This window comes from Mycteria americana, chromosome 3 (genome assembly GCF_035582795.1).
Source record: "Mycteria americana isolate JAX WOST 10 ecotype Jacksonville Zoo and Gardens chromosome 3, USCA_MyAme_1.0, whole genome shotgun sequence".
Lineage (NCBI taxonomy): Eukaryota > Metazoa > Chordata > Aves > Ciconiiformes > Ciconiidae > Mycteria > Mycteria americana.
In genome coordinates this window covers 82,161,437-82,176,480 of record NC_134367.1, presented here as the reverse complement: position 1 = coordinate 82,176,480, position 15,044 = coordinate 82,161,437, and the positions used below count along the sequence as shown (strand labels likewise).

Here is a 15,044-nt window from a genome sequence, read left to right as displayed (position 1 = left end):
TTATTATTTCCGTGTGCTTTAAGACCTGAGTGTTCATGGGAAAGTAATTCAGATTTATCGTAGTTGGTCACTAGTTACAGTGTCCTCAGTTATTAAACAATATTTTATTCAGCTTCTAGCCTTCTCTAACTGCTGAGCATTTAGAAGAGTCAACAGTAATTGTGCTTTGTACATTAAGTTCTCAAAAAAAAAAAAAAAAGGAAGAGGTAGATTTCTTTACATTCCTTCCCCTATTATTTCCTGAGGATCAGAGAACTTTTGGAGGCAGGGGACAGTGAGAGGGAATAAAAGCAACAAATTTAAGCTGATTAGGAATACTCCAGTTAAGTGACTTTTGCTTTGTAAAACAACAATGCAGTGCAAAATGAGACATTTTAAGGCTTGCTTTTTTCTCTCATTCAAAATAAAACTTCTTCAGATTAAGGTTTCTTGGGCACAGGGTAGAACAAGCTGATCAACTAGAGGGGCAGTCCCACATCCAAATACAAAACAAAAAAGTTAAAGTATTTATTGGAAATGTAAGGCGGCAACTGCCTGTCTTCCAGGCTAAATTACTATTATTTAGCCCCTTTAAAGTACTTACTCACCACAATAACAAGTACCACAGAAAAACTCATGAGCAAATTAGTGATTCTACATTGAGTTCAGCATTTCGATACTGTGGTAAATTAGGCACAAGTCCACAAAGCAAATATAACAACAACAAAAAAATTTAATTGACACTGCCTTCAGTGAATATTGCATGCTCTGTATGCTGAAGGAAGCATAAAGCCTGAAGAAAAAGAGCACATGATCATATAATGCTTGCACACCACCCCTACCCAACTTAACCCTTGCTACACAAAAGCCCTTTATGTTGCAGCAGCATCTATGCTGTAGATCACTGCTTTCTAAAAATAAAAATGTAAAACAGGAAATAGAAAGCTGACAAGACACAGCAGGTTGGGAAAAGAACTACAATGGGCAGAGGTATTCAGTTGCTGACTACGTTATGTTCTTGTCTTGTTATATACAAGCTATATGTACTTTTCTCCTTAGTAGTTATCTGCAGACCACCTTTAAAGTAATACATTTTATTCAACTATAAATTAAATTATTTTCTCTTTAATGTAAATTAAAAAAAGAAAAAAGTGACTAGTTACCTCACTAAATAAAGATTGGGGGTTTTAAATTATTTGATTAATAGGTAAGAAACTACGTGCCTATATTAAAAATACCCTAAACAGGAAATTAGCTAAATTCTCAGAACTGTAAATCTCTTTGGTGAGAGAATAATTGATACAGGATCTACCAGTTCTATAAAATGATACGCACTATGCAATGAGTTTTTCATAAATTTAAGTAGCACAATAATCTCAGATGGCAACTAATGAGCATATTAACCAACAGTTTGTATTAACCATTTCCATTGTTTAAAAATCATTTAGCATACCTAAAACACATCTTACTGAAAACCGCCATTTACCTAACCTTTGAGTCTGGGAGACTCAAAGAGCTACTCAAGACTGAATTAAAAATACAAAGCAAACCTAGAAATTATTTATATTGAACATATCCTGACATAGCCATACTGGCTGTAGGAGCTACGAAATACACATATGATTCTGCACAGCTTTGTAACAAACGTGTAAAACTTAAAGTGCATTTTAAAGATCACAATCAGATAGAAAACTGACTTTAAAACTATTTCTGAATGCAATTACCTGTAGGCTTGTCCCAAACTTTTATATGCATCTATGAAGTCTGCTTTCTGCTTCAGAGCTTCTTTGAATGATTCAATGGCTTCCTACAGAAAGACACCAACAGAAAAATTTGTCACTTACTGCATTCATTTAATTTTAGCATCCTTAGTAGTTACTAGCCATGGATTTACAGTTATTTGTCACAATCTTTGGAAGGAACAAACAAGCCATGAATTTATTACAAAATCTATAGCATAATAATCATTATATAACAAATGAAATATTGCAACATTCTTTACGGTAGTGACAGATTTAGCTGGAATTCCTTTGTCTAATATGCTATGGGAATGAGTGATTCTTTTAGCATTTTAATAGAATTCAGAGATTAAATCCCTTCAGAGTTTCCTTTCAAAGCTCAGTCTGGTCCCTAAGGCAAAGCAGTCTCTCCTTACAGTCTTCCTTCTTCATTCATAATACACCTCTTAATTCTTGCAGTCCGAAAGACTCCTTCAAATCTTTACTCTGCCTTTCATTGTGTTATTGCATTCTGTGTTAGTTGCACAGTTAGCAAACACTCTCTTGACGGGTTACAGAGTAAGTGATCATCCTCACGCAATAGCATGTACTGCTGCTGTGAGGAGTGCAATGTAATAAAAACAAAATAGCTAAAAATAATTACATGCATACATTCAAACAAATCTTTCTCTTCAAAGGATTTGATTAAGAACTCAGGTTTTTTAACTGGACTGGCTATATAAATTGGCAAACACAGTACTGAGTCTTAGAATTAAGGATGGAATAATCAACTACTTTATATTATGAAGGAATGCCTGAAAAGCATCTTGAAGTCTATAGTACAAGAAATTAAATGCCGTAAGGAAAGAATCATTAGTATCTTCAGTCAATTTAGAGATTATTATTCAGAAAAACTATCAAATATATTCGGAGCACTACAACATGCACAAAAATATCTACTGAACAAAAATATAGGATAATCACCTACCATTACTGATAGGCTCATGTCCTCTAGATAAGTTTTAAACCCAAGATTATTCCCAAAAGCAACAATCCAAAGGCAACAATCTCTTTTCACTCAAAAATGAACATTCTGCCACCCTCACCCCAAATCTCAGTTTTCAGCAAGCCTAGTAAAACCTAATAGATTATGAGTATAGCCTTCCTTTAAGAGGCAGTCTGAACCTGACTGGAAGCTAAGGTATACGTGGGGATGAAAAGCCACTCAGTCGCAATCTCTCAGAACTTCAGTATTAGAGAGGGAAGACACTTCTTTTGAGAAAAGAAACTGGGGGAGAAAGAGGTGGTGATACAGAAATGTGTTGATCTGCATATCAGAAAGAGGAAAAAATTGCTTCTGTTTTGCAAATTGAGACATTATTTATCCTTGTCAGTTATATTTCCACCATCACTTTCTTGGCTCTCTGCTGCCTACACCAAAAATCAGAAATTCAATCAGACTATTATTCGCAATCAACTCATTTGACTGCAATAAGATACAGACAGTAAATTCAATGACAGCCTGAAGTTCTCACAGCATACACTCACTGAGCATGGAAAAAAATACCAGCTTGGGTACTAGGAAAATGGAGAATTATTCTGTTTGCTAAAAAAAGAAAACAAAACCAAACAAACAGAAATCCCCCACAAAAAAAACCCCAAACACAAAAACATGCAGTTGTTGCCTATGAAAGATACTGGGCTGAAACTCGGAAGTCCTGGGTTCTCTCCAGGTTCTGTCAGCATTTCTTCATACAACTCTTAATGAATCCCAAACTGTTAGCAGAGGTTAAAAAAAGCTTCCACTCTGTTGGAATTTAGGAATCAGAGTTGCTTCCTCACTTTTCAAACTGAGGATTTTAGACATCTTGTCTAATTACTCTCCCCTCAGAAAAACTGCAGCAGTATCTCTAAATACTTTACAAGCAAGAAACAGGTGCAATTTTACTACACATAAAACAGAGAAGTTCTGAGTCAGAAAATGGTGAAACATTAAAAAAAGCATGGGAAGAACTTACTTCCCTGCTGATTTTAGAATCTGAGGGAACAACTATGTTCCCTCAATTTAGATACGAGCATTTCAGAATCGACATAACTGAAATACACATGCACAGATGCAGGGCTCTATCAGCAGTTTCCTTGATTACATTCCAGCTCATTCAAGGAAGACTTTAAAATTATTTTCCTCTTCATCCCTTTCCCCTTCATAAAACCTAGGGAGTCTCCATTTCATGGAAAGAAATTTTGAATACAACCATACAGATATTAGCAGAGATGCCAAACACAAACACCTTTCCATACAAACACCACTCCATAAACATGTCAGTTATCACTGATTTACCAAGATACAGCAAGACCAGCAGTATTTACATGCCATACCATGAAGTATTACAGACAGCAATGGCACCTTTTCATTTTGCTTGCGCTCTTTTGCCTTAAAAAGTCTTCCTTATGTGAGAGAAAATTTGTATATCAACACCTATGATATTTCTACTATTTTAAAGAAGTAACTTCAAATGGAGGATATTGTTCTACATGAACTATTATTTAACATAGATTTACCTTCAAAAGTCCTCTGTGAAAAAAGGTTAAGCCTTTATAAAGCATAGCTATAGGCTGATTTTTGTTCAGTTCCAATGACTGCTGAAAATCTTCATGGGCTGTTGCATAATCCTGTGATAAAGTAGATTTTAGACAACAGAGGAAAGTCCATACAAATAGAGGAATACATACTTTTATTTTCATAAAAGTAAACTACAGAATTTTGTTTAATATACGAAGTCAGTCTCAGGGCTAAGTAGCAACGATTGTCAACTGCCAGTCAGAATATCAAAGAATAAGGAATGCACAATACATTTCCAACTTTTATGGCAAGTGCTATATAAAATACAGTAAAGTAAGTGGAAAAATAGCTGGAAACAAACAGAGTGAAATCAGAAGAATAAAGTTGGAAATCAGCTATTTAGTATTCACACAGTCTTTGAAGATAAAGTTACTTTTTTTACATTAAAGCATTGTTGTAGAGTTTGTTTGTTGTATGGTGTGGGGTTTTTTAACTATATAGGGCAGTTACTGCCTTGGTCATAACTGTTTTCCTTTTTAGACTGTCATTTAACAATACTACTTAAATGCAGCTGTAGGTTATAAATCAAGTCAAATTCATGTCTCCTCAAACACACAAAACAATCTGAGATGTGCATGCAAGGTTCATGCCCTCTGATTCTCTGCATTAAATAGATATGCAGATGAAATACTTGAAGAAATACCCCTGAACTGTCAGAAAGTTAACTACAGGAAAATCAGGGCTTTTGTGTTGTTTTGTTTTTTAATTTAAATAGAAAAGAAGTTCTTGAACAAAAGTTAACAACTGGTACAAACAACAACAAAATAATCAACAACATCCACACAACCAAAACCAAACAGAATCCCCAAAATCCACTAACCTCAGATATGAAGTAAAGGGTACCTCTGTGCCTGTAGAGCCGTGCTGATGGTTGTAGCTGAATAGCTTTGGTGAGATCAGATAATGCTTCACTGATTCGTCCTAGTGGGGACAATATCTAGGAGTACAAAACAAAACCATAGTTTAGAGCAAACAGGCTGAATAGATTTGTTTTAGAAATAAGATTATTCTTTTTCATGTTCAGCTGTAACAGAGTAACTGTATTTGCTAGAACAGGCTGTAAAGTTCTACAAATTCCAATTCTTAGCACTTTTAAACCCCTATCAAAGGGAAAGTCTGAAAGTCTGAAATTTTTATTCTCAAAAAAAAAAAAAAAAAAAAAAAATCAGTGTACAGGAACATCACCAATAACATTTGCAGAAACCTAGTATTCCAAATAAAAACAAGTCAGCCAAAGCAAAATACTCTATTTCAAGTTATTTCAACACATTCAACTGAAAGGGTAATTAAAGTACTCTCATAAACCTTTTTATTTTGACAAAATATTCCCTCCAATGGAAAGTAGTCTACTTTCCAATTATTTGCATGCCTTTCACATTTTTAGATCAAGATTATTAACAAATGTATTAACAAATCATTAAAAACATGAAAATTGCGAATTACAATTTCATATTATGGCAGTTATCATTACACAGTATGCTGACTTTAATAAATATTTATGCTTTTGATTTTCCTACAAAGCTGCTTCTTGAAATCCATTTTCTGTAATTTAATTGGCAAAACAAAACATGATTTTCAAACTGAAAAATATCTGTGTATCTGAATGATATGTAACTTACACGCACGAACATAAAACCAAAAAATTTGATTAAAAACTCATTCTTTACAAGTTTGGCATTTTACGAACTAGTCCTAGCAATAAATTTACTAAGGTGACACTAAGTGCAAACAGTAAGGTTCAAGTGATATTTTGATTCATTATATTAAAAAAAACAAACCTAAGCCCACATGATCTTGCTATATAGTATGTCAAAAACTAAACACTTAGACATAATATATGCTATTCTATTGGCTAAAGTAACTCCATATGGTGCATGTTTCATTTTTAAAATAAACATTCCACAAATTACACTGTTTAAAAGCAACTATGTATATTTTAAAAGAAAGGAGGAATGTTCACAGAAAAACACAGATAAGAGGTTTAGTCATTAAATCAGTGAAGAAATACTTGAAAACACTGTATAATTGCAACTTCTCCAAAAATCTGAAGAGACACAAAAAATGCTCACTTCTGCTCGCTGTTCAAATACTTCAGGATGATCTGGTTCTAGACTAATCACCCTACTGAGCTCAAACAGAGCAAGTTCAGCATTTTTCATATCCTGCAAAGGAGAAAAATAAACAAGGTAAACAACTGTGCATACTTAGAGTAACATACTCTGAAGACCGAAGGACAACTAGATTGGATAAGTTTCTGAAAGTATATCAGTTTACATCAACAGCCCTTCACACCTTTGCTAATAACATTAAGATGCAGTATTCTACAAATAGCTGAAAAAAACCCCGCATCTATCTGCTATAAACAAGAAAAATAAACTTTACTTGTACACATCATCTTTGTGCTGTACCTCTAATAATTTATTAATGTAACTCTGAATAAACATTAGGTTTACAGCTCCATAGGTACCTTTCTTGGCAGCAAAGCTGGCTCAAGCTCTCACCTGAACTCCAACACACATGCATACTCTCACCCATCAGTGTTTTCACCAGTACTGTCTGCAACTTAATCCAAGTAGTACTGGTGAATGGGTTGATGCCATCAGCATCTTGCCTATCTAAATTTTGATATTGTCCTTAGTAGGACGGAAGCAGTTACTTAATTGGGAAAAGAAATCCAAACTGGTTATATAGCAAGTTCTGTATTAGATTTCATTGATCTTTTTTTCTCCTTTTTCAAGGCAAAGAGATTTTGCATGTGCTTAACATCATCTCTGTGTCTTTAAAGTGTCGCTCACAGAAACTTTTATGAAGTGAAGCTGTCTCAACATCTAGCCGAACTGAGAAAACAAACTCATGATGATGTTAAAAACATGCAAATATTAGGGACTTCAAGCTCCTGTCAGCACCACCAAAGAATTAAATATTCTGCACAAAGGAAATTTTCAAGGAGTTATTCAACTATTCTTTCTTTCAGCAACCATTCAATCATGATTCAGCAGCACACAAACTCAAGGACCATAGTTTACTTTTAAACTTATTTTTGCTCAGGAAATTGTTTGAGCAGTCAGCTATAACTGTAAGTAATTTAACTGTGAATTTTTTGGAACATCTTCAAGGTGGTATACGTATCAAGAGGCGTAGGCAATCAAGAAGCAATATAAAGCCTACTGGATTGCAAGAGTTGACAATGTTTCCAAGTTGCAATAAAAGACTTTTTCGTTTCCAAATACAGACTAGATGTGGACACAAATTCAGTGGGACTTCATAAACCTGCCTCTCAGAGGCAAGATACTGCCTGTTATCTTATTAGATAACTCTTTCAAGTGGCTGTGGCTCCCAGCCTTACTATCCACCACTCACAATTGTGCCTATATTCTCCTTTAGCGCCCTTGCTTCATGCTGCTTTACTTCCACAGTCCCAGAAAGCAAACATAGCCATGGCTTGAGCAGCATGATCCACTAAATCCCTCTATGTTATGGAGCACCTACCAACGGATGGACACATCATTATAGAAGGACAGCACAAAGACTTTGGGATGTATCTATCAAGTTCTAATCAGTCTAGCTCCTCCTGTTACAGGCCTCCTTATAGTTTGGATTCAAATAATTCAGTCACATGTTAATTTAAATAATTATCTACTCACATGTAGTCCTTTTTTTCCATATGCTATCCCTCGTCCGTAAATTGCACTAACCAGCTCTGGTTCTTCCTGTTAAGGTTAAAAATGAATACGATAATCAGTTGTGGGATTTTTTGGTATGTTTGTTTTTTTTTAAAAAAGGTATCTTTCTTCAATATGTATTTAATTATTTCTGATCTTAAGTAGTAAGCAATGAACAATCACAGTTGTCAGGCAAAGAAACTGATTGTATTATAGTCCATACTTCCATATGCTCACAACTTCCGATGCAATTTACTGGAATTGTTCTGGAGTATGTGCCTGAAAATGAGCTAAACAGAGTGCATTATAGTGTCAGTAACCACCTATCAGAAGCTATGTACACATTAGTACAGTCTGTTGTCCAAACTTAATTGTAACGTTATTGGTAATTCTATAACAACTTTCGTCTAATGTCACTGAAGTGATAAAAAACAAATACAATTCAGCCACTCAAAGCCCATTTTATTAATAAATTTAAATTTAAGATTTAAAATTAGGAAGCAGGAAATTGTGACATCCTGATGAAATTTGCATTCAGTCAGCAACTAAGACTAGAGGTATTCTGCCAAAATAGTTCTGCGAAATTCAAACAAACCTTCCTTGGGTTAGATTTAAGTCCCCAGCTTTCCAACTCAGGCACCAACTAGGGATGCATCTTACATAGTGAATCTACTTTTTGTTCAGTGTTACTCACTCCAGCCATGGTTTCCATCCAAATTTGAAGCACTACAACAGCAAAACTGGTTTTCTTGGCACAACAATGCCTATGCAGTCAGCTTCCCTGAAAACCAGTCAGGAATCACACCGCTTTCACACGTGCAACTAACACAGCTGTGCTACAAAAGTTTGTAGCATAGGCCTGGTCTCATTTACCTGGGACAACTGCCAAGAAACAAATTCTTTCATTGACAAAACAACAGATACATGGCACACCAATGCTGGCAGAGTGCCAGACTTGAGCCGATTCCAATTGTACACTTGCCAACATCAACTTCAGGTAACCTCCCTGCTTATAATACACCAGCTAAGCAAGGTTGTTTTGTTCTGTTAAATGTTTTAATACTCACTTCATATGTATTTAAAATTGCCTTATGGAAGACTGAACAATAACCACTTTACAGCCTTTCAGGCATATGATAAGCATGATATTCATTTCAACTGACATGTGTGCATTGCAAAGCTACTCTACTATATACACACTTCTCACAGTATCTTTCTACAGTCACTGTATCTTGCTTATCTTCACTTATATTAAGTTTCCTTCTTAATAAAGAGAAGGCAGGAAACAGTATATAAATTTGGTGGGTTTTGAAGTGGGATTTCTCACTAGGGTTAAAAAAAAAAATTCCTCACATTAAAAACAAATCAAAGACAGAAATCACTAAACGCCTAAAACAAACCAACAAAAAAACACCAACAAAACACATTCTGGTCGTCTGATAAATTCCCTGGAAAAATTCCATTAGATTGCCACGCTTTCACTCAATTTAAGTATGAGCCATATGGCATTTGAGTTAAAAAAAAAAAAAAACCAAACAAGCTTGTTTTTGAAGTACTACTTTCAGCTTGCATTTATGTACTATAGTCAGTTTAGATCAAAAAACAGGTCCATGCTTCTGGTAGTCCCAGGTTCTTAGCCATAAAAATACAGTATTTTGAAATCAGCTTTAGTTGAAGCTTTTAAACTGTTGGGGTTGGTTTTGTTTTAAAAGTGGCTACCTTCTACTTCATAGAAGAAGATTCTGAATTCTTTACTTTGGTCAGAAAAAAAAATGCTGAAGTATTAGTTATATTTTACTTATATATTAAACTCATCAAATGCTTACCACTGAAGAAAAAGGATAAACCCAGCATACAAAAACACTTATCATTGTGAAAGCAATGCAGTACTTGCCACTAGCAATAAGTGATCTCTGTCAGCTTTTTTTCTGATGTTACTGGCAACATGCTGACTGTCACCCAAAAGAATCCACATTAAAATATCTCAGCCTACCCATTAAGAGGGCAATTAATGGAACTTCAAATCTGCACAGGTCAGGTTTCTGAAGATGCTTTCTTTTTTTTTTTTGGTCAAAGTGCATAAAAAGTACTCACCAAATAACCAAGGTACTGAATCACCTGATTTTAAGAGTATGCTTATGTTTGGATGGAAAAAAATGAACAAATAATAGAATAATTACTCTCATTTTAAAAATCCTTAATTGACTCTTTGTTTTAGTAAAAGCCATACATTGTAATGAATAATTTCATAAAATTATTTTTTTAGGGGTCCAAACAGAAAACTTACCTGCAGCATTGTTGAAAAATGTCGTATGGCTTCATCATACAAACCGTTGCCAATCAACACGTAAGCAATTGCTAACAAAAAATTAAAAATGTAAATAAAACAGCAAAAAATCTGATATTTTAAAATACATTTTACAATTTGCTTGTATTTAATATAAGTTCCTACACTGCACTGAAAATTTAAGTAGTCAAATGATTTCTGAGCTGCCACTCAAATGACTTCCCTCAACCATTACCTAGCATTCTTTAATGCTGTGCTCATCAGAATTGGTTTTGGGGTTTGTGGTTTGTTTGGGGTTTTTTCTCTGCTTTTACAAGTTGTTCAGGAAAGGGTCCATGTTTGCTTCTAAAGTATTTAGGACCAGGAAAGGTACCATGACCCCATTTAGTAGCCCTAGCTGCTTTCTCAATTATAAGTGAGCCTGGCTAACACTGGCTAACTTTTTTTTGATAATTCTATTAGAGAACATCTGATTGTACTTGTTTGTACACATTTTGCTAAACTTTACTAGCTCAGTAAGTTTTTCCTTCATTTGAATTATCTAGAAAAACCTCAACTACAGTGATTCCATTATTTATAAAAATGAGATTGAAAAACTACAGAATCTTTACCCATGTTAAAACTATGAAAAGCTTTAAAGTTCTTGTATATATCCTCGCTTTGGAGTAGAAGTCAAGTGTTTAAAAAAGAAACAGACCACTGTTTTAGAAACATGTTCCTGTAATCTCCACAAGATATAAAAATACAGTCAAGTCACAAGCTGTGGTTGTGGCTTGCATGACTGAAGTTCAGTTCTGACAGCTGAATCTCTCAAGATTGTTTCATTTCACACATTTGAATCTCTCTCAGTTCTTAACTCTGGACTAAGCTCTGTCTACACTGCCCACAAAAACCAAGTATCTTGCAGACCAGAGCAATGGAAGTTGAAGTACAACTTTTCCCCAGGCAGTTCACACGAATGGCTGACAGCAGAACTAAGAGCAGGAATTCACCTTTCCCCATACTTCTAAAGAGTTTTAGCAGTCATCCAAACGGAATGGAAGAGGCACCTATCAGCTTAATTATTTACTCAAACATGAGACCAATAAGAGAAGAGACAAATAAGCCAGTTAGAACAAAGGTATTTTTAACAGGACACAGATACTTATCTTTCATGCAGGCAGAGCCACATTGTTTTGGCAGTGTTGCTAAGCACTGCTCGTTAAAGGAGGAAAAAAGTTGAATGAAAGAGAAATAAGAAATGCATTTAATCCAGAGCTTGCCTCATTTTTTGGAGCATTTCTATTATGCAGAAGGAAGTATTTGTGTGCAATATAAACTTTTTCCTCAATACATAAAAAGCTTTACTTGGTACAGATACATAGCATTGCCAAAAAAGGAAAGAAAACTGGCAGAGTGAAGGACAGGTTGAAGAGCTCTTGAATTTTCCTCATTTCATTCTCCTCCAAGACTACACGGTTCTTAGTATCATCTTTACAGTTCCAATCCCAGAACACAGAACAGTTGGCACATAAAATAAAATCAACTCAGCCATGCCAGTATAAAGGAAAAAACTGGAGGAAGCAAGATAATGAAGACTCATTGTCTTGCTGATAATGAGATTATTTTGTTTATCCAAGACTTGGCAAAACACAGGAGGTCATAGACTATGTCTGTAAAACTATGGCAAGTGATTGGCTGCTAGTTGCTGATACAGTATCAGCTTCTTTTTAAGTTTTATCTCTTCAATTAATCTTTTAACCTTTAATTAAATACTACAAAAATAGAAGTACTTTATTATGAAAAATCTAAGGGTTAACAATGGTCCATTAGCCTAAGTATTTGGGTACCAACATCGCTTCAGAACGCCCCATACATTTCACACTACTTTTCCTCAGAACAGTTAAAAGTAACACACACAAACAAGAAGGCTCCTCACACCATGACATACTTGAAGTAAAGTGGGTAGGTAGGTGCCAGCCTATAGGCCAGACATGAGGATGGGGACCTTCTGGCACAGTCTTCCAAGTCTACAGAGCAGATACTAAAAGCATCAAATATTTTCTGCTGGATGGAAGTTTGGTATTCCCTGCAGGATCCTATGAACATAGTTAGGTATGCTAGGAATATGAAAAAAGATTAAGCCCCCAAATTTTCCTGGATATATCCATGAAGGCAGAAGTTATGTCAACAAAAAACTACTCAATTGTTTTAATTTTGTTAGACAACTTATGAATAAAGTCTCCCTTTGCTCTTATATAAAAGACAGTCTGCTGCCTTCCTTGTCATACTTCCTCAACAATCTCTTTGCTGCCTCATAATACCTCTGCTTTCTACAGAGGATACCAGTTTGGAGAAGCAGTGCAAGTAACTCCTTCCTCAAGTCCTTTGAGAAAAGTATTTCCTGTTGCTTTATTTGAAATGCCTCCATTTTCTGCGCTGAGTGTGCTTTGAAAAAACATCAAGTAGCAGCCTGTATAAGGACATAATTCAGAAAGTCTTCCTGCTGCCTATAAGCATTGATGGGAAGAGTGTGTGGAGAGGGGAAGACAGATCAAAGATCTATGCCTGATAGAAAGTATATTCCATCAGTAAAATTTTCTGGATGTTTGAACAGTTTTAGTCATCAATAATGACAGAAAAATGGAAGTAGGAAGTAGCTGAGACTGTTTAACAGGATTTAATCAAAATGCTTTTTGAACACCTGCTTAAGCAGACGTGGTGAAGAATTCTAGTGAGCAAAGCAGAAAAGATTTTTAGGAAGATACATACATATTTTCTTTGTATGATCAGAGAAAACTCATTGTATTTTCAGGCTTATTAGGATCACTTTAAAATTAATGCATCACTAAGGGATCATCAGTTTAGTCTCAAAACATTCAGTGCTAATAATTAGCACATAATTCACCTGCACAAACCTTATATAAGGCATCTTACCCAATTCTTCATTTGTGTTGTCATTATCAGTAGCAAATGGAAATCGTTTTTGCTCTGCAAGTAACTTCGCTTGACTCTGTAAAACATCACATTTTTTAAGTGTTCAGCAAACAACAGTAAAGAATTTAATGGAAAACCCGTGTCTTAAATCCTTAAGAGAATACCTTAAATCAAAAAGTTAAGACTAATGTGATTGCTTTAAGGTAACTGAAAACAAATTCATTCCTAGTCTTCCACAGGGAGAAAAACTGCTCTTCAGCCAGATGCTGCTGTTATCCTCTATAACATAAGGCTAACCAAACCTTGCTGAGGAAAGGACATTGTCAGCATTTTACCAGTGGCTGATGTTTCTATATTACATCTGCTCAGCATGAAGTTTTGGAAGTCTTTCTAAGACACGTGCTACTTCATAGGAAAGTTTATACTCTTTACCCCATTAATTATTCCTTTGTCTCCTGAAAAGGGAAGGGTACTGCAGAAGAGTAAAACACTGAAAATGAAACACTGAGAAGAGTATCCCTCCAGCAATAAAGACAAGTTTAACTTAATAGTGCCATACTAAAGTAAAAAGGCTGTCCTTTTAACAATAACTTTCTATCAGTTACAGACTGTTCAGCCATTTGTAGTCTCATCTAAGATTTCTGTTGCCCAAATAATGCGCCTACAGAAACCAATACTGCCAAAAACAACCCCTCAGAAATACAGAAATACTCTGTTCATTTTCACAAGTATTTTCCATAGACAGCTGTAAGCCTACCAGAGCAGTTTATGTTAGAAAAATACATTATGCTTATTTAATTAATAGGCCTTCCAAACTGTTTTAGGAAGCAAGAAGGGGAAAAAATAACTTTTTCTCTCTCTGCTCAGTTCTATTCTTTTGCTTCAGCTAAACAGCACATATGTACATCTTTAACTTCAGAGAACATATTTAACTCATCATTTCCTCTACTGAGAGGACTGCACTTTGTCCTCGTCCCTCCCACTCTTTTTGGCTTGTTCAATCAAAAGTAGCCTAGTTACTTCTGTCCATTACACAGACATTCCAATGCTGTGTCAAAGCGCAAAAGTAACTGGCCAAATCCCATTTCTGCCCTGTTCATCCGAGTAATGAGAAGAAAGTTTGGTCTGCTCTAAAAACTTGAGTATTTTGGAGGGTATGAACAATAAGCAAATCGGGTTTTACAAACCTTGTTTTTACTGAAATTAGAGATCATGTATGAGCTGTGCATTACACTATAACGTTCTGAGAATTATTACTCCACCTACTGCTGCACCTACAGTAACAGAATGGAAAAGTTCTTTTCCTCACAGAAAAAAAGTCATTAAAAAACAGTACAAGAATGAGCAGGTTCAACAGGTATACCAATTAGAAAGCTAAATCTACATTGCAGACCATATATATTTACCAATCACACACCTACAAACACAACCTTTTTATATCATCAATGCCCTTCAGGTAATTTCCAGAAAACCTGCTTCAGAAAGTGATCTTCAATATTTAACTCTGCAAAACATTATTCTTCTATAATTGTCTTAACATTAGAAAAAAATCATTTTTACCAAAGTACAACCTCTTCCTTGGTGGATTTACAAAAAATGCCTACACTTCTTTGTCTGCAGACAAAAGATAAGATATAGCAAGATTCCATGCTGGGTATTGGAAAATAAGCTACAACCAAAAGAATCCGGCATTACATTAATATCCTATGAATTAGAGCTGCACGTGACACTCAGCAAGAGAAGTACCACACAGTTTCCCCTGCCCTCATATACCTTGCCTGTTTTTTTATCATAGAATAACAGAATAGTGTTTGGTTCTTGGGGTGGGGGAGGAAGGGAATTCATACTTCAACAAATTC

The 15,044-nt window shown here is 35.2% G+C and overlaps 1 protein-coding gene across 2 annotated transcripts in view; it reads right to left on the bottom strand.

Moving 5' to 3' along the window:
• Positions 1-15,044, bottom strand: part of TTC13 (tetratricopeptide repeat domain 13) — a 44,037-nt gene that overhangs the window by 23,882 nt on the left and 5,111 nt on the right. For both annotated transcript variants that reach the window (XM_075495853.1, XM_075495851.1), the window contains exons 3-9: positions 13,186-13,261; positions 10,270-10,340; positions 7,965-8,030; positions 6,390-6,482; positions 5,141-5,257; positions 4,260-4,370; positions 1,704-1,786 (exon numbers count right to left, since the gene is read on the bottom strand). In XM_075495853.1, coding sequence (XP_075351968.1) covers positions 1,704-1,786; positions 4,260-4,370; positions 5,141-5,257; positions 6,390-6,482; positions 7,965-8,030; positions 10,270-10,340; positions 13,186-13,261 — 617 coding nt within the window. The remainder of the gene's footprint in view (positions 1-1,703; positions 1,787-4,259; positions 4,371-5,140; positions 5,258-6,389; positions 6,483-7,964; positions 8,031-10,269; positions 10,341-13,185; positions 13,262-15,044) is intronic.